This window comes from Coloeus monedula (genome assembly GCF_965178545.1).
Source record: "Coloeus monedula genome assembly, chromosome: 1".
NCBI lineage: Eukaryota > Metazoa > Chordata > Aves > Passeriformes > Corvidae > Coloeus > Coloeus monedula.
Window position 1 is genome coordinate 152,680,846 of NC_138781.1, and position 24,963 is coordinate 152,705,808.

At 38.0% G+C, this 24,963-nt stretch overlaps 1 protein-coding gene across 3 annotated transcripts in view; it reads right to left on the reverse strand.

Annotated features, from left to right (window-relative positions):
- The window catches only part of ZFAT (zinc finger and AT-hook domain containing), a 76,595-nt gene that overhangs the window by 31,721 nt on the left and 19,911 nt on the right, over positions 1-24,963 (reverse strand). For all 3 annotated transcript variants that reach the window (XM_082293941.1, XM_082293940.1, XM_082293942.1), the window contains 5 exons: positions 21,170-21,343; positions 13,389-13,539; positions 11,653-13,115; positions 10,225-10,457; positions 3,700-3,787 (listed from right to left, as the gene is read on the reverse strand). In XM_082293941.1, the coding sequence (XP_082150067.1) occupies positions 3,700-3,787; positions 10,225-10,457; positions 11,653-13,115; positions 13,389-13,539; positions 21,170-21,343 (2,109 nt within the window). The remainder of the gene's footprint in view (positions 1-3,699; positions 3,788-10,224; positions 10,458-11,652; positions 13,116-13,388; positions 13,540-21,169; positions 21,344-24,963) is intronic.

The following is a 24,963-nucleotide window of genomic DNA, read 5'->3' on the forward strand; positions in this document are numbered from 1 at the left end:
TTTTCCCTACTCCCACTCAAAACTGACTTGAGCAAAGAGCACAAGGACCTTTTTTTCCTTTAGGCCTTCTAGGATGCTCTGTCCTTTCTCTCCTGATCTGTGAACTCACTGTCCTCACTGCCTGTTTAAAAAATATATATTTTTTAATATAAAAAAAAATTTGATTGTGCCACTGGCACAAAAGATCATTTTCTGACTATAAACATTTCCAATAAGATAAATTGGCACTTTTTTCTTCAATATTTTCAAAAGTTTTTTTCAAGATTTCACCCCAGATTTCGATGTCACGAATCTGACAATTCATTTCACCTACATCTACAATGGTCAGAATGCTGATAATCAGGCACTTTAAAGTCAAAACCAGACTCGTGGAATAAATGTGACTGGAATGGACCTCTGAAGTCACCTACTCCAAGCAGGGTCAACTTAACAGTTCCATTTTCAAAGTTTGATCAAGTTGCTTGAGGTCGTTTCCAGTCCTGTTCTGAACATATCCAAGGATGCAGATTCTACAGCCTCTCTTAGCCCATTCCAGTGTTTGACCACCTTAACAGTCAAAACTGTTTTCCTAGTTCTAATCAGAATCTCCTTGTTTCAACTCACATCCCTTCACTGTACAGCTCTGAAAGAGCTGTAGAGAAAAATCTGCCTCTGCCTTCTTTTTAATTAGATTGCTGAAGACAGCAATTAAGATTCCTCTCCTGGCCTTTTCTTATTCAAGTTAGACACACTCAATTCTGTGTATTTCCTTCATATGAGATAATGTTTTGGTTGTCACAGTGAAAAAAGTTCAAAATAATGAAGTTTAAATTAAAGCGGCCCAGACGCATAATGAAAACATTGCCAGATGCTTTTAAAAATAAATCAAATTGCTCAATGCACATCAGATGAATGAAATGCTATCTCTTGACTTAATGAAAGTAAAACACTCATGCAATCTAAACCTTAAGACATAAAAGCTGGTGATGTTTCATGCCCCACATCTTATAAATTTGAAAGTTCCTGTCTAAACTTAGATTTTTACCAAAATCACTTTGTCTCCTGATCATTGGTCCCAGAATGGAATCACAAAAATCCTGCCTGAACTCATATGCACAGGGAAAACAACCTCAAAAGGGAACTATAAAAGCCCATGAACTGAGCAGAGATAAGTTCTAAAGCACCCAAAAAAGAAAAATACAGCTGTAAGTCTGAACCCTCATCTGCCTTTCCTGGCTTAGATCCTTCAATCCTGACTGCAGGCTAGGATGTCTGCTCAGTGGGGAGCTATGGAAGCTGATGCCTCTCATGTCTCAGAACTATTAAGAAATATCACATTAAATCAGAACAGTGGATGAAAGGTAGATAATTCTAGAGAGCTGGGACCAGAACCCAGGACTCCTCCTTCACTGCTGCGTACTAAAATCATTGGGTAATAAAGCCAAGCTCTCTTATCTCTTTGGTTTGAAATACTGCTCTGCCAAAGCCTACAGAGATTTTTGTCTCACTATCTTCATGGGACCAAAATTCAACTCCTCTGCAAATACAGAAGAGGAAGGAGTACTTTATAATTTCATACTTTCTACTTGATGAAACAGAAGAGACAAGGAAGGAGGGGAATGCTGAATAATACTAAGAAAGGAAGGAGAGGGGGAGTTCTAAAAATAACATTTTAATGATAAATATGAACGTGTTTTTTTGAATTAATTTTTGATATGTCGTTTTAAAATTCAATTCCTCTTAACAGTACTCATTTTTCCTTTCATCTTTATTCATGTTCATTTACATTTTTGAAAATAACTGCACTCATGCCACTGCAGTATTTAATAGCTTACACCATCAGACCCCTCACATTTATTTGGCTCGTAATTAGGTATGGTGTACAAATAAAGGATTTTCTCCTGAATACAAGGAGAAAATTCACAGAAATAAAATAGATTTGTACATTAATTCTCCTCCATATATTAAGACAGGCTTGTTGCGTAACTATTGCACAGGCATATCTTAGATGTATTATTTTTTTTGTACCACAGAGATGTATCTAATAAATCTGCTATTCTGCCTTTAAGCTCTATTCGCCTGTGATACATGAATGAAAAACAAAACCCCAAAATAATAGTGCAGATTTTCTTTTTAAACCTTACATCTATTGTAAGAGCTTAAAAGACCCACTTGGATCAAAAAAAATATTACACTATACTTTTTTTAGAGGGATTCAGATACCAAATAAATTGTTCAGAAGTATTTAAATCCATGAGTTTTGTACTTCAGGGTTCCAGAGTTAACTGATATTTCTGGACCTCAGACACAGCATACACTGATAATTCAGCAGTCAGTGGACCACTTCAGGCTAATGGCAACATGTAAGGGCACAGAACTTAATGTCCTGCCAGTTCACAGAGCCTGCTATTCAGGGAGGTCTCCTGTGCTCCCTGGCTGAGGCAGCATGAAGGCTTTAAGGGCACAGTTCTTGAGATTCAATTTCTATGCTTACTGGTCTTATACCTCCTGACTACAGTATAGCTCAGAAGCCTTTTCTCATCTCAATTTCCTGCATCAGACATGTCCTCTGACGTACGACAAGCCCTCCAACCAGACTGCTCTGGAGTGGTCTGCAAATAAAGAGGTTCAGTAACTAAAGAGCTGAAGTGGGAGTTAAGTATGAAATTAAAGCAAAGGAAATTGTTTAAAACACAGGTCTAGCACTATCTAGTGGCAGTAAGAAGATAAACTACTGCTTTACCTATTATCCTGTACTATGACAAGAAAGACAAGAAAAGTCATTTTAATAGGATTTTTTTTTCCTCAGAATCAGTCTGAGCATGGCCAGTGTTTTCTTTCTTTGTATCCAATTATGTCAGGTGATAAGGAGCACTGTAGCTGAGTTAATGAAAATGTCACCTCTCCCTCCTCCACAGTAGCAGAGGGGCTTTCTATCCAACATAACACAGATCCTGAGGAGGAGGAAATTAGGGACACACCACTGCCGAATTCACATCAGCCAGGTTTAAATCAGCCCCCACACCAGCATTTTGGCATTGAATTCCCAAGATCTGAGAAGAGGTTGTTTACTCAGGCACAGCACACTGACTCACCACATTCATGGTATCTTGTACCTGCACTGATAAATCAGGGCACCAGAATGCAAGGTATAAACAGAACTTGGAGCAGTTTGCTGGATCCAGCCAAGCTTGCCAGCTCCAGATTACTACTGGCCACACCACATCCCAGCTGGTTCTAGCAGGAGCCCTGCTGCAGACTCCAGCTGGCCCTGGGGGTACAGCCCAGCCCTCAGGACCTGGGCACACACAGGGCCAGCTCTGCATTCCCATCAGTCACCTACAGACAAATAATGACCACTAATGCATTCCTGTCAAGTCATGTAAGGCCAGTGAGAATTTTACACCTCCTGGGTTGCTACAGGATGTCTACATGCCTGATCCCAAACCTCCTAATGCTTAATTTGAATTCACCCTTTGCCAGATGAAGACTGATTTCTTAGCACAATTACCTGACACTCCACAACACACGTGCTCAAACAGTAACATTTTTCACTCTAAATTCTAACACCTGCAAAACCAACACAATTCTTACCCTAAACCCGTTGAATTAAAAATAGACTCTTCTCTTTCTTAGGAATATAATCACATTACACTACTCATTCTAAACCCTTATCCATTCACTGCAATAGACTGAGAAATTTTCCTTGATTTTTTTTACCAGGGTGATTTGTCTTGATGTGAGATTTTATAAGTCGATCTTCAGAAAATGACTTCTCACACACAGGACAGGAATAACTCTTTTTATCCTTAAGTGAGAAAGAAAGAAAGAGATTGCATTATCAGTCTACTGGTATAATCACTATAGTCATTATTCAGTAATACATGGTTCTCAACAAAGTTATAATTCAAGGTTTGGTTTTTAAAGAAAAAATGAAGGCATTTATAGTGAAATAAGTGAAGGAGAAATATTAAAAGAATCTAAGCACATCATTAATCCTCATGAATACAGGGCTCCAAGTTACAGCAGATGAGAATATGCACAATAAATGCAAGCATTATCTTCTGACTAACTGTGTAGAAAATCAGGAGTCGAAAAATCAAGTCGCGTAATAGAAGAAAATGTACTTGATGTAAGCACTAATATTTAGGATTTTTCTCTTTTTTTTTTTTTTCCCCTCACAAGTTGACCCTTCTGAAACCTAAGGATCAGATCTTACCCTTCTGAAGACAGCCACCACCATGTGGATTTATAATATGGCCTGAAATTGAGCAGCAGAGTTAACAATGACAGATACCATTACTTATTCAGTGCCTACATTTCTAACTACTTTATAAATATTCAGCATTTTACAAATTACTGATAAAAGTCTTATTCTACCATTTTGATTTAAAGACTTACAGACTACTGTGGAATTTTCTCAGTGTTACTGATGTTATAACAGATTTAACACTATCAATCAAGTTCAACTGGAGAGTTTTGATAAAATTTCTTCCTATATGAAATTTTAGTCTAATTGCAGTTTTCATGCTTTTTACAAATGCATCTGACTCCACATAAAAATGTAGGACTTTTCTCTATTAATTGGTACATTATCCAATTCAAGTTAAACCTTGCCACTTATTATATAAATTGGAGAGGTTGATCTTTCCAGAAGCACCTGCTGACACTGGATGCTCAATCAAATGAGTGGCTCCTAGTCACCTCTGCACTGAGTGGATTAATTTATGAGTAAATTATCAAAACCACAGATGGAGGAAGTCGAGTCAGTCCTGGTGCCCAGGTAACACATTACCTGGTTGGAGAGGTGCAGCTACCCAACTACAGAGAACTCTGAAAAGCTGAGCTGAAGCCACAGAACAGACACTTCAGTACTTATTTCAGGAGGACAGAAATACTTCTTGAAGAGTGTGGAAGGAAGACTACTGATCAAAATGAGACAGAACCCTGTGTTATGAATGAGAAATTTGGAGGCAACAGGAGGCTAAGGGTCCTGGACTCTACCAGTTTCTGACCTTTGACCAAAGAGCACCTCTGAATAGCAAGGAGGACTGTACAAGGGGGTCATTATCGTCCAGATGCTGCTGTTGTGCAGCTGTAAATGGACACCTCCCTTGAAAGGAAAGCAAAAATTGATGGGTTTTCATGGCAGACAGGTTTTAGAATATGATGCAGCATCTGCAGTCAGTATCAGGTACCTCTGAGAAACAAATCCCTACGTTGAAGTATGTACAACTTAAAACCAGCAGTAGCCCTAGAGCTCTTGGGCTGAAATAGAAATAAATACTCCCACGACCGTAGGATATGGAGCTCTCACTGCCATTAATATGGCAGTGGCACAAGAAGGATTCTGCCTGAGCTGACAGGCATTTGCTCCTGCGAGAAAACCTGCACCAGGGACTGAGGATGGCAGCTACGAAAGGATTACCACCCTGAGGACTGGGCCTTGCTATGATGGAGTTGGGGCTGTCAACATTCTAAGCCCTAAGAATCTCAAGTGAAAAAAAATGGAACAACAGAGAATACTAGCCAAGTTTTGGAAGAGATTCAAGGAGCCTACAAAGCTGACAAAACCTTGAAAAAGAGCTGTTAATTTGTGGAATTAGGGTCTCTCAAATGATATAACCTACTACTAAATCTGCTACTGATGATTTTGGATTTCTACCCTAACACATTACTCCAATAAAGATTGGTAGATTAATCATAACAAAGCTCCGTAGCAATGTTTGCACCTTTTCAAAGATGGAGTTGCATTATCACATTCATAATTTGGCACACATAAAAAAAAACAGCACAGTATCATTTAGGGGCTCTTGAGCTAAAATTTGTTGACAGATGTCTGTTCCTCAAATGTGCTATGTATCTGATTTCAAAATATACAATAAATAAAGGAAAAAAAATAGTATAATTTTAATGTACAGTTGGGTGTTGCTGGTCTTTAATACTCACTGAATTAAGTATTTCTCAGTGTGACCAAAACACTGAGACAAATGTTAAATAAGAAAAAAATTCAGCACTCCACTACACACACACCACTTTAACTGAAGTGCTGTTAACTACAACTTTACATTCCTGATAATATTCTTGAGGAAGGAAAGGCTATAAACCTTAGAGGAAAAATCAAAATAATCAGTAAATGCATCAAGAGTTATAGAGCAACATGAATGGATAGGGGCTGAGAACACATCTTTTCACAAGACAATGGTTACAAAATTTTTCAATACCGAAATAACCCCAAGAGCTTTTTTCAAGCAGTTAAAAAGTTATCTACACCAAGTTCTGCAGAAGTCATCTTCAAAAGGGTTATCTTTTGTAGTGTAACAAACAGAGTGTGCCTACAAGCATTGAGTCCCTTCAAAGTGTCTCTGTCAAGCTCCAGAAAACCAAACCTTTCCTTGCTGGGTATCCAGGCCAGTGCCACAGAGCTCATGCTGTTAGCTTGGAATGTTGAAGTGTTCTTCTGTCACTGCCCTGAGAGCTTGTGCGAGTCATTCAGTGTAATCCCATCACTCTCAAAACAGCTTTTAAAAATCCTCTGTTGCAAATGGATATTTCAGAGCACCCAGACCACAACAGAGAGCCCTAGAGAAGGTCTCCTGCACCACAGCTCCACCTCTCAGGGGCCCTGGCCATAGGTGATGACAGAAGCCCTTTGAAGCCTGACGTTGCAGTAATACCTTAATCACATTCTCAGCATGCAAGTTTTCCTCTGGTAATAACGAAAGTCATTTATCCTATGCCTTACTGGAGTGCCTGCCTTTTAAATGCCTTTGAAGATTTTTCTGAAGGACATGAACAGAAGCAAAGCATGGAGAGAGCTGGATCTACCTTTGTTAGAGACCAGCTGCATATTCCAGTCAGCTATTTAAATTTCGAAGTCAATCACTTCCTGATATTTGCTCAACACCCCTATTAGCCAATTCGAGAAAATATAAGAAACTTAAAGTAATTCCTAAATAAAAGTAAGTTTTTGACTGAAAGTGTTGTTTACATTCCATAAAACAGGAATTTAATTAGGTACGTAAGTATCCTTAAACCTAGTGAAAATAAATTAGTCTAAAGCTATCACAAATTTTCTTGTTTATGCTGTTTTGTTATAAAATAAGATCACTTACATAACATCACAATGCATTTCTCTTTATAGAAATGAATTAAAATTGTGCTAAGAAAGCATCAGCTATATTGCATTACTCATTTATAATGCTCTGAAGAGAATTTTATTTCTCTGAGGCATGTGTTTCAAGATAATTCAAGGTGGAGGTGTACAAGTATACAGTCACAAAAAGAAAAATTAAAACCCTCTACTGAATATTGGCACTCACAGAGCATTTCCAGGAAAAGTTCACACAACTCAATTAACATATCTGATTGCATAATTTTGTAGAGGAATAGAGGGCCAAAGCTTACTCCCACATCTACTCAGATCAACAGAAATTTAATTCCTAACACCTATGGGATCAGAATTAGACCCGAGTTACACTTCTGAGGAGTGACCTCCAGAAATCTTCACTGCAGTTGTCATGATGTTCAAATTAAAATTTTCTTAAAAGATTCCTGAATTAAAGTGATTTCCTATTAAAATGCAACTCAGCTAAAAGGATGTGGATGTACCTAGGAGACAGCTGTGCACACGTGTGAGGGAGGCTACAGAAAAATGTGCAAATGCTTAGACAAACTTTTCTGAAGTCTGGCAAGCAGCAGAACTCTCAGCTCACAAAATGACAAGCACCTGCATACACTACTGAAGCATTTTTTCATGACATAATCACTAGTAAAAAGAAATGCCAAGCTGATATTCATTATGGAAGTGAGGACTAAGAGCAAAAACTGTTTTCCAATGGAGTCCCCGCTCATTAGATCAGAGATGTTTTTGTTAATTGCTTCCCTTTGCAGTACCTTGCATTCTTGACTGCACAGCAGCACTGCTCCAGAGGCAAAGGTAACACAGTCAGACCAGTGACCATGTGAAAATTTACTCTCCTCAGGAAGGGCAAACAAGCCATCAGAGCTCAAGCATCTCACATCCTACTGACAGCTACACTATTACCTGAAAGGTCAACAGCATAATGGAACTTCTAAGCATCCTTCCAAAGACAAGAATAATTTACATCCCAAAATGTGCATGAAAGCAGACGTAGGCACCTAATAACGAGTGGTGGTTCTGGGTCTGAACTACAGTTTTATTGAGGCGCTAATGTTGCAGTATCAATTACATACATAGACTTAAAATATTTTCAGAGACAAACCTCTCTGTGATTGTTTATCTGCTCAGCATACTGAGTATGGCAAAAGCCACTGGGGTTTGTAAACAAACTCTGGTACCTACATCAGCATTGTTTAGTTCCACATCCTGTCCTTAATACTACCATGAGCTCATTCATAATGTAAATTGTCCTAAAGCAATTTGAAACTGCCCAGCCACTTCCTAGCTCCCATGTCATTGAAGTGATTGGTCATGTCATGGTTTGAACTTTTGAAGAGCTCAATAAATGCCAATAAATGTCAAAACCCACTATAAAAGCTCTAGGAGCAAAAGATGAGTACTGAAAATCAGAGAATATATATAAAGTTTTGATTTTGAATCAAGCCAAGCCTCAATTCCCAGGCTTCAAAAGTAAAAATCTTCCCTGTAACAACAATGTACAGCAAATAGAGAAGGCAAGAGGCAGACACCCCATCATTATCTGTCAGGGAATAACCAATCCCAAATTCAGTGCAAGACTTGGGTGCTGCATAGAGAGTAAGATGGGTGGATATACAGTGAGTGACAAGGATGAAGGGAAAGCTGCTTTTCAATACCCATCATTTATCTTCTTCACCAAATAATGCAGGGATCCAGCTGAAATGCAGCCAGCAAGGAAGTGATGAAGGATACGCATGCATACAAGGAAATGAACTGAGATTTCAATACTGTCTGTCTCCAGGGAAGTTTTAATTTTAGTATTTATTAAGAACTGATTTTTCAAATTAAAATTAAAGTAGATTTCCACATTTAACTGTGCATAATTATATATCTGAAGAAGTGGCTCTTCTCAGTGACCTATGCATGCAGTAACTATACCATACCAAGCAGTGGTCATAAAGGCCAATATGAGAACTGCCAAATTTAGCTACTCAGTAAATTCTAATATATGAATTTTTGAATCCGTTTAAATAAATATATTTGACAGTAACCATCAGTAAGCATGCTTCTGAAAGATCCTGCTGTCACACTGGTTTTAATTATGACATAATTATGACATGGCATTTTCTCAGTTCTATTTAGTATTATGAAAATGATCCCTCTTGTGGGAGCTGTTGGACATTCATCATACTTGAAAAACAGGTACTTATGGAAGGATATAGGAGAGCTAATTGTAGACTCTTTTTTCTTCAGTGTTCTTAGACACCAATTACACAGATTTTTGCTATCAGATAGGCATTACAAACATCATGGATTCAAATGCATCCAAATAGAATGTCTACTATGTGAATGTTCTGCATATTTCATAACAAAGTCAGATTCTAATTAAAATAGTTACAGAAGGGGAGGACACAAGGAGGAAAAATGTTCCTTTTTGTGCCATCTCTTCTGTTTGGTTTTTGAAGTTCTCCTGAAGTAACTGAATAAGAAAAGTAGGAAGTGAAGTGTTGTTCTCTTCCAAATACCTTTGAAGTAACTTTAACTATTGAAAATAGTGACCAATAGTCTACCAAGACCTGGTTTTAGCACAAGGCACTCTGAGCTGGAGGGCTTTCTGAATAAGACAGGAACCTTTAAAATGTGATCTCTTTTGTCTTTGTAAACACAACAGAAAATGGTAGATGTTCAACTGCAACTAGTTGGAGATACTAGGAGAAAAAAATCCTTTTCAACAACTTAAATATCTTCAGTCTCTAGCAATTAAGAGGAACATATTTTCATTTTACCCACGTCATCTGGGTATGATTATTATGAAGGAAGGGAATTCAGGCTCATAAAATGAAGGAAAGTAACAACAGTACCAACTTTATTCTACTCTCTCAAACCCCAAAGGATCTGGCACTACTGGGAAAACCAAAGAGAAGAAATGGATATAGACGTACTCTCCTGGAAACAGCTGAGAAGGTCCAATTACCCAGTTGCTGTAAATCAAGTATTCCCAGAAGTGTGTAGAGAGCACACAGGCAAGAACCCTTAGCTATGTCTTCAAGTATTACCACACAACTCCAAACACTCTGAAGACACTGAATTCAGGCAAACACGGCATTCGGTTTGTTACTCACCAGATCTGTGTGAACTTTAAGGTGTGCTTGGAGCTTGTATTTATCTGGAGTGGAGTAGTCACAATGTTCTGTGGGACATTTCAGCAAAATATTACTGTGTTTCTGAATGACATGACGCTTAAGGCAGTTCTTGGTGATGGAAGAATAATTGCACTGGGAGCAGTAATATAAATGTTCTCGAGTGTGTGTACGGACGTGCATGTCATAGTGCACCTGGTACCAGAACAACTTGCCTGAAAATTAAATTAGACATGAAGAAAGTGATTCCTAAACAATTGTTAGTGAAAAATTCAAAAAAATAACCAATTTTCTTTCAGGGCAAAAACACCCTGTTTGAATTCCATCCCTTTTGTCTTTAATGAAAACTTGTCTAAAGACCCTTCGCTACTGAAAATATGTTTCCAAAACCAACCTTTGTCTAAAAAGATTATATGTCCTGAAACAGCCTAACAAGGGCAACTTTAATACATATCAATGTATTTATTTTCCTAAATAAAAAGTCCTTTTTATCTGCTCTCCTATGCAAAGAATCTGAATTCAACTGTACATAAAGAGACTGTCAAAATATTTTTTGTTACTTTCTTTCATGTTACTCCTTCTTAAAAGCCTTTGTGGCATAACGGCACCAAAAAGCCCAGAGAAATTCATCTAAAGTACATTGTTATAGTGCTTCAAAAAGTTGTTTTTTCAGACTTTGATTCTTTTCCCTTTTCAAGAATGAAAGCTACAAAATAAATCCCAAATTGCTTCCTTTCCAGTTATGTAAACACAAACATTTTCAGTTACAATAAGTGGGAATGGTGTGTTATTCCCACTTCCATAAATTAAAAAACCCGAACAATTACAATCAGGATAGTCTCGATTTGATACCATGTAATTAAAATTTTCATCTCAAAGAACTTGGTTCAAAACAAGACACAAAGTTATGCCTGTATATATGTACCTATTGTACAGAATGTATATTACCATGCATCCTCCTACACTATATGAAAAAAACTCTGAATTTTATACTAGGCTGATAATGAAGCTCAAGCATTAAAGCATGGGCTGAACTAATGCTGATCACATGCCTAAATCTGCTCTGCTTGGCCCCAGTGAAAGTTATGACTTGGGGAGAGGCATTTGTACAGAAATAATCTATCAAATTTCACATCAATAGAAAATTGAGCCTTGCAAAGCACTGCTTTGCTATATTCCACTAGTGGGGTTTTTTTGAGGAGATTTGACACATTTCACACTATTTGTACAGCAAAAAGCAAATCTCACTGGACCCCAGAATCCATACTGAACTACAAAGTTAATGCTGCTGCAAAGATACACAAATATATCAAACATTGTAAACCAGAGGAGCAGGAAAAAGATGGATCACTGCATAACACTTAAAAAATCCCAAACTCTACTAACTCTAATAACTCTACTGCTTCTTACCACAGTATTCACATTCCAAGTCTCCATAAACCTTTCTTATCCTCTCACGCAACTCTGTGTTCATTTGTCTCTTCTGCAAGCTGTCCAAGATCTGCATGAAGGCGACGGATCCAGTGCCCCCGTTGGCTGTAGCTGTGTTAGAAGAGGCTGCCTGTGGGCTGGTGGCTGCACCAGCTTCTGCTGCTGCCAAAGGGTCCGTGGGTTCTGCCAAATTTTGAATGGGTGGATTGCTTGTTTCTGATTCACTAGGAGGAGCAGACTGGATCCTCTCTTCAGGGACTGGAAGGTTCTCAGTCACTGTGTTGCTCTGACTCGAACTTTTGTCTTCAGACAGTAAAAGATGAATTTCTTCACCCTGCTCATTTACAGAGCTGCACTGATGAACTGCCTCTTCATTTGGAGGAGAACCTTTTAACTCCTCAGGGCCAGCAGTACCATTTTTCAGTAGGAAGCAGTCTGATGCTACACAGGGCTGAATGCCTGCGACTACTATATCTGTTGTCTGACACAGCGTCTCTGCTACATTCTTCACCACAGGATTTTCAAATTCTAAGGAAAGGACTGCATCAATTTTTACATCACCATTCTGTTGACCATTATGGTTTACATCTGCAGCTGCTAATTCACCTTTAGAAGCAGATGGCTGTGGAGTGTTAACAGCATCAGTACTCGTGACAGTCGATTCACCCGCAGTTTGTGTCTGCTGCTCACCAAGGGCTTCTGGCTGGATGTCACCTCCTGGCTCAAGCAGGCAGAAGCTTTGGTTGATAGAGCTGTTAAAAACAGAATCCTCCTGCAGATCTGCATGCACGTCTTTGATGTGAGCACGGAGCCTCACAGAACTGACAAACTTCTTCAGGCACACAGAACACACATATACAAAAGGGTGCTTCCGAACGTGAAGCTCAAGGGCTTGGTATTTAGTGGCTCCATGACCACAGAGTTCACAAGCAAAGGGTCTTTCATCACCATGAACGAGCATGTGACGGTCCCGATCCAGTTCATTTTTGAATTTGCGCTCACAAATATGGCAGTCATACAGAAGTTGTCTTTTGCCCTCCCGTGTCATCAAGCGAAGCTCATCAAAAACATCTTTCACCTTTTTATCTTGAAGGTCATGAGTTTCCTTCATATGCTTGATCAAATTTTTAACATCTGAGTATTTCTTTTTGCAGAAACGACAGTGCTGCTTAATTTTCTTATGAACCCTTTCGATATGGACTTTGAGATGGCCTTTGCTGAGACAAGTGAAGGTACAATAATCGCAGCTGAACTTCTCCCCAGTGTGCTTCCGCAGGTGAACATTCAGGTTGGCTTTGATTGCACTGGCATAACTGCAGTAGGAACACTTGTAAGGTTTCTCATTTGTATGAATCCTCAGATGTGCTTGGAGGGAGTGTTTAAATTTGAACACCTTGTTACAGTATTCACATGTAAAAATCTTCAGTTGAGTTGGACCCAACCTGAAAAAACCCAAACAAACAGTATATTTACAGTAGTGAACCTCGGTAACATAATGTGTCAGAATTTCCCTAGATACTCATAATGGACAGAAATGCTTAGTTTTTAAAAAAATGTATTTTCCAAAGGCATTTTAAATTATACAACTTACAGTTTATTGTTAGCTGTTCCTTTATTTAAAGGGCTCAGAAAAATACCCCAGTTTCATGAAAATGAATGGGGAAGCACTTCATTCATATTCTGCATGAACACAAATATAAGCACTTCAAAATTACCTGCTTGTTTTCATTGCCTGCTCATATGGGGTTTGCTGAATGGCATATTCTTGATATCCTTTTCGTTGTGATGGGTCTTGGACTGTTGTGTCTGGAGTTGTGGCTTCACTTTCATGAGGAGAAGCCTCAAGAGGAACAATTTTTCTGGCTCCTAAAGGAAGAATGATAAAAATGCTCATTAAAAATCACATACTAAAAACATGCATTGTCTATAATATACAAGTGTAAATTAAACAATAAACTCTGTAATCATTAGCTCATCTATTTGAGTTTCTGTTGCTATATTCCTTTGCATAGAATGATGGACACAGTTCCAGAAGCTATCAGTACTTACACCATAGTTCTGCTTAAGTAACATGCCAGGACCGATGGTTTGGAGCATTATTCATGGTGCTTGATGCCTGCTACTAAGAGATCCTACCTCCAAGTATTTCCACCTTTAAAAGATTGTAACTCTTCTAAATAAAACTTAAATTTTTCTGTTTCTGCTTCATCCTTTGAAAAATTACGCCAAGATTACAAATAAGGCTGGGGAAAAAAACAGTTTCACCTAAAAGACAGTTTAGTCTATACTTAAAAATCTGTACATAATTTCCTTAAACTCCTTCTATTTTGGGGCATATTGCCATCCCTCAGAATAAAAGAATATGTTTGGAACAGGCTCCCCAGGGCAGTGGTCACAGCTCCAAGCCTGACAGAGCTCAAAAAGCGTTTGGACAACGTTCTCAGGCACATGGTGTGACTCTTGGGGCTGTCCTATGCTGGGCCAGGAGCTGGACTTGATCTTTGTGGAGCCCTTCCAACTCACGATATTCTGATGCTACATTCCAAGTGCACTTCTCAGTCTCCACTGGGAGCAGAAGGAGATCTACTGAATGCACTAAGACTAGATTCCTGAAGATATAATTTATAAAATACAGGCAGTATTAACATAAAATCTCTGAAACCACAGTGGGGGTTACCCAACAAATGGTAGGAAAGACTTAGGGACATTACATGGAGGAAAGCAGTGCTGTAGACAACAAAGATGTCTACAGATGGAGATTCTGTGGGTCCTTCAGACTGATTTAAAGTGGGAAATTGAGATATTTTGAAAGGAGGCCATTTGGGAGTGTGTAAAGCCATTGAAGCTTTTCCTATCAGACTGGACATCAGCCAACTGTAACTAAACAGGGTAAGTAAACTGTAATAGCTCTGTTGCTCACTAAACTGGTTGCATCTAAACCCAGCTTTTTAGGACTACATTTTATTAAAAATGCTTTCAGTTCTGTGCTGAAGATTCTGCAGGTTCATCAGAACCGATCTTCCGAGTTTTCACCCTAAATGTTACCAGAACATTAAAACTTCTGTTCTTCCCGTTCCTCCCTCTCCCACAAATGTCAGGTTGTCCATAGGATTGCATCTCCCAAATTGCACTGTGGTAGGGCCAGTGAGATGGGACCTTGTCATTACAGCACAGGAGCCATGGTTCAGTGGGTTCAGTATAAAGGTGATAGAATAGACATTACACACCAGACAAGTGTTCCAATATTTCAATACTTAAAATAGAAGCAAATTCTATATTTAGAATGACTCAGTTAAAAGAAAATAGGTCTTAAACTGCTTTATATGCATGGTTGCCTCTTCTAGGCCTCCCATTTCCTGACTGTGAGACAAAGATCCTCATTAAATGCTCCACACTAACTCACCTCTGTGCCCTTCTGCATTTCAGGACGTTTGAGCATTTCCTGAAAGGACTGCTGAACTGTTTTAATAGACCTTCGTACTACCACTATAAAAATTTAATCATCTAAATTGGGTGAACTAAATATATACTCACTAGATAAATACTAACTCACCAGTATTTTGCATACTTTGAGTGGGCAGAATGCTCCAAGGTTATCCTCATGTTATTGCCTCTAAATTATCTATGCAGTTCACAGAGAGACAAATGTCTTTAAAAGCCTAAAGTGGGAGATCTAGATTTTCAGACATGCTGATGAAGCACCTGCTCACAAAAGGCAATCATGTCCCCTAGTGGGAGGTTGCTACTTCCCACCCTTAGAAGAGATAGGGAAGCATTAAGAAACATGAGATATCTCCATCCACTTGGGACGCTGACTGAGGGTACCAATGGACCAGCAGCCACAGCAATCACCACTAGATCACAAACTAATGACTACAGCATATGCCCAGGAAGTGAGAAAACCTCTAGGGCCTACCCAGCCTAGTCCCCACATGTCCCAAATCCCAAAAGAATGTCCTCAATATTCGGGCTAGGGAAATGCATAAGAACAAGGCCAACAAACACAAGGCCTTATTTTTCATTAAAATCATCATATGCCAGTAGGGAAGATAAAGGTTTTCCTAACCGTTTCCCTAGACAATCATTTCAAGAAGTGAAAGCATATAAATACTTGGGGGGGAAGGAAGTTAACTGTACTGATCATTTCTTTCAGAAAAATCCTTCCTCCAGCACTATCACATCTTTGTTTTAAAGGCAGAATCAGCTTTAGTTCACTAGAATTTATTTATGCCTTTTGCTTTCCTCTTTTCAGTCAATATTATCTAAGTAAATCTGCCTTCAGAAGAATAAGATTTGAGTTCCTCATGACATTCTAACAGCAGCTTCTACAGATAAGCATTACCCAGTGAGCCTCATCTCTGGCTCAAACTCAGAGATGCCTTCCAATCTCTCACAGTCTGTCCCTTGGCAAAGCAGCTTGTCCTTCACTACAGAGTTTTCCAATACTTATCAAGAGTCTAAAAGGTAACAGAATTATTAAGAATGGATCAGAGATACACCAGGAAAGAACATCAACCAAATTCCTACTAATTCAACTAAATTCTGCGAACCTCCTGAAGCTTCAAGTACGGATCACAAAAAAGGATAAAGAAGAACCAGAAAACAGTAACAAAGACAAAATCAGAGGTATTTTGTTTGAGAAAGGGATACAGAACTTGGCGGCCTTCAGCTTGGAAAAGACAGAACTGAAAGTGAAATATCAGAAAAACCTCTAAAATTAGCAATACTGTGAAAAAAAGGTGTGAGTAATCATTATCTCACAACCCACAAAAGAACAGTTCAGTAAGAAGTCAGCAGACTTAAAATAAAGAAATATGCCCTTTCATCCCACGTGTAATTAAATTATGGAACAATTACTGCATAATGTCACAGAGAATGAAAATATAAATGCATTCAAGATGGGATTTAGACAAATTAATTGATATATATTAAATATGATCATCTAGATGCAAACACCAGCTCAATAACTGTCAGAATCCATGAGACTTTACACAATAAGTGTCTTATTTCTTTCCTGTATAGATGCTGCAAGCTGACTTTAGAGACAACTGATCCAACTAGACCAACTATTTTTGTTTTAAAAAACGACTTTAGCTGAAGTTTAAAAAAAAAAAAATCTTCACAATGTAGGTACTCTGGTCTGTATAGTCAAAATAATGTGCTATGGGTATAAAGTGAGTATTTGTTTCTTACAATCTCTTTTTGAAGGAATGTATTTTTCCAGCTTCTACAGTATCCTAAGGAATGTGGTCCAAACGTGTAAGATCCATGGTAAGACAGCTCTGAAAGTCAAATCACCAGAAACCAACCCTACCCATAATCCCCAAAGGTCTCCATGTAAACCTATCCCTAACCCCCAAAACAAAGCTCAAAAAAAGCAAAAAGACCATTTAATAGGTTAGGTCACCATGATGTTGAACACATTTTAATTCAGACAAAAAAAAAAAGAAAAACTCAGACCTGTGTATGAGGGGATGAAGATTCCTAACCCCTTCAATAGCTGGACATTAGGTTGGCTGAGCTAAATCAATCTGTAAAACCATGATAACATAAACACCTGCTCACATTCAGAGGGGAAAGGTTTAATTTTCCTAACCTTGCCTAATTCAATATTCAGTCAGCAAAAGGACAGCATCTTTTCTCCAGCCTCCATTCAACTACATGTTGGTGATGCTTGAAAAGTACCAGCACAGGAGATCATGAAGATGAAGAGGATTAGAGAGGGGATCTGCCTAAACTCTAGACCGTATCTCTCCTTCGGCAAATACATTATGAGTTTTCTAGTATGTTTTATGACAAAAGTGCATCAACAAGTTGGCACAACGATCCAAAGGGCAGGAAACGGGTTGGAGAACAGCACTTGCTTGTGACAGCAGTCTGTACTTACTGACCAAGACTTGAAAGACTATGAAAAAGGAAAGTACCAATCCTCCTCCTTGCCCTGAGAGGCTCATTTTGTTTGACATTAAATCCATTCAGATGCGTCATAAACCCACAACCATCATTCCATGAGCTACAGAACAGAAATTATCTTAAACAAAAAAGACTTTTATCAGTTTAAAAGAAAAGACTGCCACCAGTTAAATTAAGTCAGTGCCAAAATAGTAAGCAAAATTACATTCTTCCACTTCTTCCCCACTGCGCAAAAATTTCAATGGAAGAAGGAGCCAAGTGTTCATAGATTACAGATAAAATCCTCTCACACAGTAAAGGGGAACTCAGCTGGACTTTTAAGGACAGTGGAAATCAGGGAGAGAAAAACCTTCACAGTGCTGTATAAAGAATTTGTAGTTGAAAAAAATCCAACTCCTTTAGGAAAGAAAAAAATAATTACCCTCAAGAAATTCAAGACTTCATGCTATTTTTGTATTTCTTGAAAAGAAAAAACAACAAAACCAAAACCAAAAACGGTTGATGAAAAAATGAAGTCTACCACTGGCCATCTTCACAGGCACTTAAAACAACTCTCCTAGTAACAAGCTGAGTCTTTAAAATACTACAGAATTTACATAAAACAATAATTTAAATGTTCAAATCTCTCTTGAATGAAACTAACTGAGCATGAATTATAAACTGGTTTTAAAAACCTCGATAATTTACAGAATTTAAACATGGGAAATAAAATACATTAAAAAAACCCAGAAGATGGAATATTTGGCTGAATTTACTCACTTGTTCTTAAAACCAGACTATGAAAAAAGTGTCTGCCACTCAAAACAATTTTCAGAAGTGCATATTGCATATTGTGATGCTTACAAAATACTGTCCTATGTTTGATCTGATACCTTGGTGTGCTCATGAACTCGGCATTCCTTCTCTTGAAGGTCTCCACATCCCTCCAGTTATAGAACCATGGAATGGTTTGGGTTGGAATGGGCTTTAAAGGTTGTCTAATTCCAACCTGTCTGCTGTGAGCAGAGACACCTTCCAGCAGACCAGGCTGCTCAAAGCCCCATCCAACCTGGCCTCAAACACTTCCAGGGATGGGGCATCCACAAATTCTCTAAGCAAACTCTTCCATGCCTCATCACCCTCACAGTGAAGAAATTCTTCCTACAATCTAATCTAAAACTACCCTTTTTCAGTTTGAAGTTATTTCCCCTTATCCTGGTGCAGGACCCTGCACTTGGCTTTGCACTGCAAAAGCTTTTCCCAGGCTCACCTCTCAAGCCTATCAAGGAACTTCAGCACCTGCAAAGAAAAAAAATCTACAACTTCTATTCAAACTGTATTTACTCTGTGGGTTAATACCAGCTTTCAGACTTCTAAAGCTGTAAATCTATTACCCTTCATATACCTCCCAAGGAAACATTACAGAAGAGGAACACTGGGGAAAAGCAATGTTGCCCAAATGTCCTTTCTGGGAAGCTAAAAACTGACTGATCCTGTTTGTTCAAAGGGATTTTGAAGACATCACTTTAGTCATAATCTACCAAACACATGATATAAAGCATTGTCCCAAACTTCATTAGTGCACAGCAAAATAACAGCAAAGTGTTAATACAATGCTTCTAAAGCATCTTTTATTTAAGAAAGGAAAAACACAGTCTAAGTAGTTCCTTATTACTGGGAATAAAATACAGCTAATTCTTAAAGCCTTCTCTATTTTACTGGGAATAAAATACAGCTAATTCTTAAAGCCTTCTCTATTTTTCTGATTGTCATCTGAAATCTTCAAACAGAATTTTACCATAGGGGACACAAAAAGTGATACTTCTATGCAGTTTTAAAACTGGGTAACAGGTGGGCACAGATTGTTAATGCTAGCAGAGAAATACTAAGTTTAGATAGTGCTTAAGCACCTTTAAACTTTATTTTCAACTTAATTTTACAGATGGTCTAGCACACAGAAAGCAGAAAAGAAGGGAGAATTGTTTTCTCTATTTATATTCGTCTACAGCAGTAACTCATCTCTTCAGCACATGATAAATCTCCAGAAAAATGACTATGAAAGACTGTGAAAGATCTTTATTAAAAATTCCAGACATTAAAGTATTACTGAGAAAGGGGAACTGTCTAAGAATTGCTAGTGACATTAAGATATAGTTAGATCATGGAAATTAATGGGAAAAAAATAGAAGGAAAAGCAATGAAAAATAAATTAAACCATAATTGCATTAAATAAATTATTTTTCTTTTGAATCTTCAGAGTTAACCACTTATATTGTATCTCTAGAATTTCCAAATTCTGAAAAGTTGGGTGACAATTCAAAACTTTTTGAAGAGTACTGACTTTTTTATTACACATAATTTAGCTGGGAACTTGAATGCAATAAGATTAATTGTCAGTCAAATGGATGAGAGGACCTTCAAGAACTCCTGCAGGTTCACACTTGACCATAAATCTTTTTGGTTCATTAAAGCCTTCTGAATGCTTGATGTACTATGCTCAAGTACCTCCAAAGTTGAAGTTGTTTTACTCTTTTGAGTACCTCAAAAAGCATATGTGCAAAGAAAACCCAAAATTTTGGTTGCACAAAGAAAAATTTTACTAGGTAGTACTTAAGGCACCAATTTCCTCTCCTGTATCACATGCTTCCTCCATTTGCTTCATTATCTGTATTTGCTATTATTTCATTTGCCTTTTTTGGCCAGTTTTATAAGGAAATGGATCTTTGATTGCACTATCCACCACGTCTTTCCTTCCCTTCTTGGAAATTCTTCTAGTTCTTGCTAGAAATGTAAAGGCCTAAGACAAAAACTCTCATAAGATGCATAAAATTTAGCACCAGGAGAGGGGAATCCTCAGTTATGGCTCTTTACAAAAGCCCTGAGGAAGAGAGGTTTGTATATATCCATAGTGTAACACCTATAGGAACCCACTTTCCAACATCTCCATGAGCCCCTAAACCAGCATATCACAGATCTCAATATCAAAAGATATTAACAACACAGAAAATCCTGCTAGCTTCCAACCCACAACAACGAAATAAAGACCTTAGAGTTGTTCTGATAGTAACAAGCAAAACAAATACTCAGAAATGTTGACAATAACAAAAAGGAGAACAATAAAACTACACAGCTGAAAATAATGCACAAAACTATTAACTGACAGTCAGAATAGTTAATGGTTTATAAGCAGCTAATGGTTTATAAAAACAGTCAAATGCAAGTCTACTTTTAAATAAATATTTGAAACATGTAATCATTATGTAGAACTTGATTTTCAAATATATATACACTTTTCTGTTCTCTGGTCAGTGTTTTATCATTTTCTTCTTTAAAACTATTCACAGACTAAACATAACTGATGCTAATGCAGCAGCTGATGTTAACTACAGCCAGGTCCAGCATTTCTTGTACCTATGAAGAAATGTGACAAGTTCTAAAATTATGTAGCTGCCAGATGGGGAGGCTCTGTATCAAGACAATCAAATAATGCTAAATATTTTTAACACAATAAATATCCTAAGCAATTTGGTCTTAAAGCAATGAATATTTTATACAGTGTCAGTACAATAAAAAAAATATATATATAATTGGTGATTTTGATTACCTGGAATAGTTTCATGGGCTGTCAAAACCACACTTATAATAGGATTTTTAGCTCCTGAAACCTGCTCAGTCTCCTTAGTTGATGCTGTTTTCTCTGTTTTCTGAACTCTGGGCCTCTTTGGAGTTTTTTCTCGCTCATCTTCCTTCCTGTCAAGGTCAACGTCAGAATCATTACCTAAAGAGCAAACATCAAAAAGAGGGTAACTATGTACAAAAGCAATGCAGGCACACAGTCACTAACACTGCACAAAAAAAAAGGGGGAAAATTAATGCTACTGTAGAAAGAAAGACATGTTATCTAAACAAGATCTGCTGCATGATCCCTAAAGGGGAACTTTTTTCCCCTCTGTTTAATAAAACTGGTATGATACTTAAACATACAAAGAAAATAAGAGAGAAAAAAAAAATCAAAATTTTCAAAATGAACTCACAGAAATGTGTTTCTAAATTCATTCACATTATTGTGGATTTCTGCGAAAATTCTAAAAACTTCGTCAAAGTTCTCATGATTTTGCAATTAATGAACAATTTATTTTTCTCTTTTCCATATTTAATTGTTCTAACAAACTTAGGATTATTTCCTTTAGTACTGGCTTAATTTTCAATCTTATTTAATGGAAAGTCTTTTGACAGTCTCTTTGGATTAGACCTTTTTCCTCTCCTGTTATTGTAAATCAACAGCCAGAAACATAATTATCATTTTAGTGTTGGTTCAAGAAGAATTAGGGTTCAAAACAGGTCTTTGGTTCAACCTAACTCTCAACATGTAACTCCTCATTTTGAAGGCTGCACTTCCAAATTATTCCCTGTTGCTACTCAGAATGTCTTCAGCCTCTTCAACTGGGTAAGTTTTGAACCTGTTAACTAGAAAGCCACACAATAGCTGTATACAAAACACTCTTCTGAAATAAAAGAGCCAGTAATCAGCTGAGTTACTCCTTGAAGCTACTTCTTTCTTAAAGCAAATGAGGAATTCCTTACTGAAATTCTAAAAAATAAAAAGTAAGCTTAAAACCAACCCCAAAGGTCCTTACATATAAGTAATTAGCAGCATAGATAAAAACAGAGAACTCTTAAGTTTATACCAGTCAAACTTCTTATATCAGATGAAGTGGTAGAAAATGCAGACAAGAGAAAACAAAGTCGGCAAATTAAGGCATTATGCAAATGTTCTAGAGGTAATAAACGAGGGAAGAAGAAACTAATGGAAGAAGATTATAAATAAACCCAGTGAATTTTTCTTTTTTTTTCCCTCTCTCAATCTACATCAGTTGATTCTATCTCCACACTAAGTAATTCCAAGTAAATTCAAAGTGTGCTGGAGCTGCTCTACTGAGATAGGGAAACAAAATATAAATAAAAAAACCAGTAAGAGCAAAGCTGTAGTGTGTTCAGACTTGTTTCCCACATGCAAACAGCAGAAGCAGTGAAAAGATACACAACATGGAAATGGCTGTTTTAATTCCAGTAATATTTTGTAAATACTCAGCTGAGACTGAAACAAAGTCTGTCTCTGTGGTCTGACCGTAATGAACAAAGGTTTGAAATGTGCTAGCTGTTCCTTACAAAACTGAAGGACAGAAGCAGAAGTTAAAACAGCAGGGTAGGGCTGATCATGTAACTACCACCTGTATAAACCACAATTTCTTTACTAGACACAGAACCAGAACGAAACAAGGAGTGCAGGAACAAGTTTAGCTTTCTCAGGCATACTGACACACAAACCTGTACACTGATCTAGTGTACAGACACAAATCTCTACAATGATCTAGTTCTGATACTTAAACAGTAAAAATTATTCCCCAATCCGATGCCTGTTGACAGCAGTAGCCCCATTCTACCCCTGTCTGAGAGGAACAAGCATCTTCCAGAAACAATTTGTTGGTAAGGAGCTGGGGTGCACACATTGCCAACACTTTTTGCTACAAACAGAACTATTTCCTAGTCTGTTAACCTAAGACTTAAAAATCCTTCAAACCAACACTACCTATCAAACCACCAAACCAACAAAAACCTTAACTTTCAATGGTAGCTGCTTTGCTCCTGAACTCACTCTACACCAAAAAAAACACCTGAGGTGGAAGGTGTGCTTTAGGAAAGGATTAAAAGGGAGACAAAAACATGTTTTAATGAAAAAGAGCTTCAACTTCGACCACAGGGCTCAAACAGCCTTTTTATAGTATAGGACCATCTCATCAGTATTTAGTTGCCTTCCTGGAAAACAACTCCTTCAGTGTTAGCATCATGGATTAGTGTCAAAATAAATGATTTTTCCATCACAACTAGGACAGTTCTGATGTATAAGAACTACCATGGGTTATAAAGGATCACCCTTGGATGATTTTAAGATTATTTATGAGAAAATGAAGTATATGCCACTTGAATAGCTAAGCTGAGTTTCTCCAGGCAGGAAAGGCCTTGGCTTGCCCCTGAACAGGTTTGTTTGGACAAACTGTCTCACTCTGCACCTCCCTCAGCTCAGCACTTTGTCAGCCGGCACCTGGATCCAACAGACAAAGTGACCTCCCCTCCCCAGTGTCAGGCGCTTCAAATGCCGGTTTGTCTGTGCAAGAAACACAATGCTGAGCTGTGCCTTCTACACAATTAAGAAATGCTCACGTCTGTTGATCAGCAAAGCTGCTGCCAGCTCTGAATTTATCAGTTCTTCCAGAGTCCCACTGAGGTGGATCATTCATCTGTCCCATGATTCTGTTGGAGTCACTGACTGAAGGGACTGCTCTCAACATTTGTAATTGGATGTACGACATTTCGCAGGCATAGCTACACCACCTGAATTGGCGTGTTTTTAAACTACTCTTCATTCAAAGTACTATTTTTTAACCTCTAAAAAGTGGTATTTCATAGCAGGAGGAGAGCAGCTTGGAAAAAAGAAAGTGAACTAGCCATATAAAATTAACACAGGCAATTGTTTCTCCTGCAGAGACTGAAATCCTACTTGCAGGAAGAATTAATTTAAATTAGAATCCAGCTGATGGCAAAACTATTTTAAACGAAGGCCAAAAATGATATCTTTAAGAATTATGCATGCTCCCACTTCAGTAGGATTGAATGGTTCACTCCAGAGAAGGGATGGTAATCTGCCTTCCACCCAAATGCCGTTCCCCAGCCATTAAATGACCTCTCTTGTATTTTGCCAGCCAGATCCAAATCATTAGCCAGAACTTTTAACTTGGTTTAACCAAAAAGAACAAAAATAGGTGTACACACAGTTTAGCTTACAAAACAGCAACTTGCTTTGGCAAACAAGCCCTCTATGAAAAAATATATTTACTAAGCATGTACATGGGGAAATTGGAAGTACAATGGACATTTTTTTAATCCCAAACTGAATTTGCTTTGTGTGGCCAGGTTTTGGTGGCAGGGGGGCTACAGTTTGGCTTCTCTGATGCAGATTTGGGTTTATTCCTCATTATCCTCCTCTGATTTGATTGGTAATAAACTAATTTCTCCAGGTTGTGTCTGTTTTGCCTGTGATGGTAACTGGTGAGTGATCTCTCCCCTCATGCTTTTTGTTATATTTTCTCTTTCCAGTCCATCTGAGGAGCTGCTTTCCAGGCACCCTGGAGCTCAGGCAGGGTCAACCTGCCAGATTTGAAAAAAAAGTCACTTATTTTTGCTGTTTTAGTGAATGGGCCCACAAGGCGAAGGCAATCATGATGCATCAAAGGATCAAATTAGATGCATAGAGGATGTCAGTAACCAGTAAGGCCTGGTGACTCTGGAAAGAGTAGAACTATCAATGAGTCAGTGATCTCAGAGATCAATGCAGGTCAC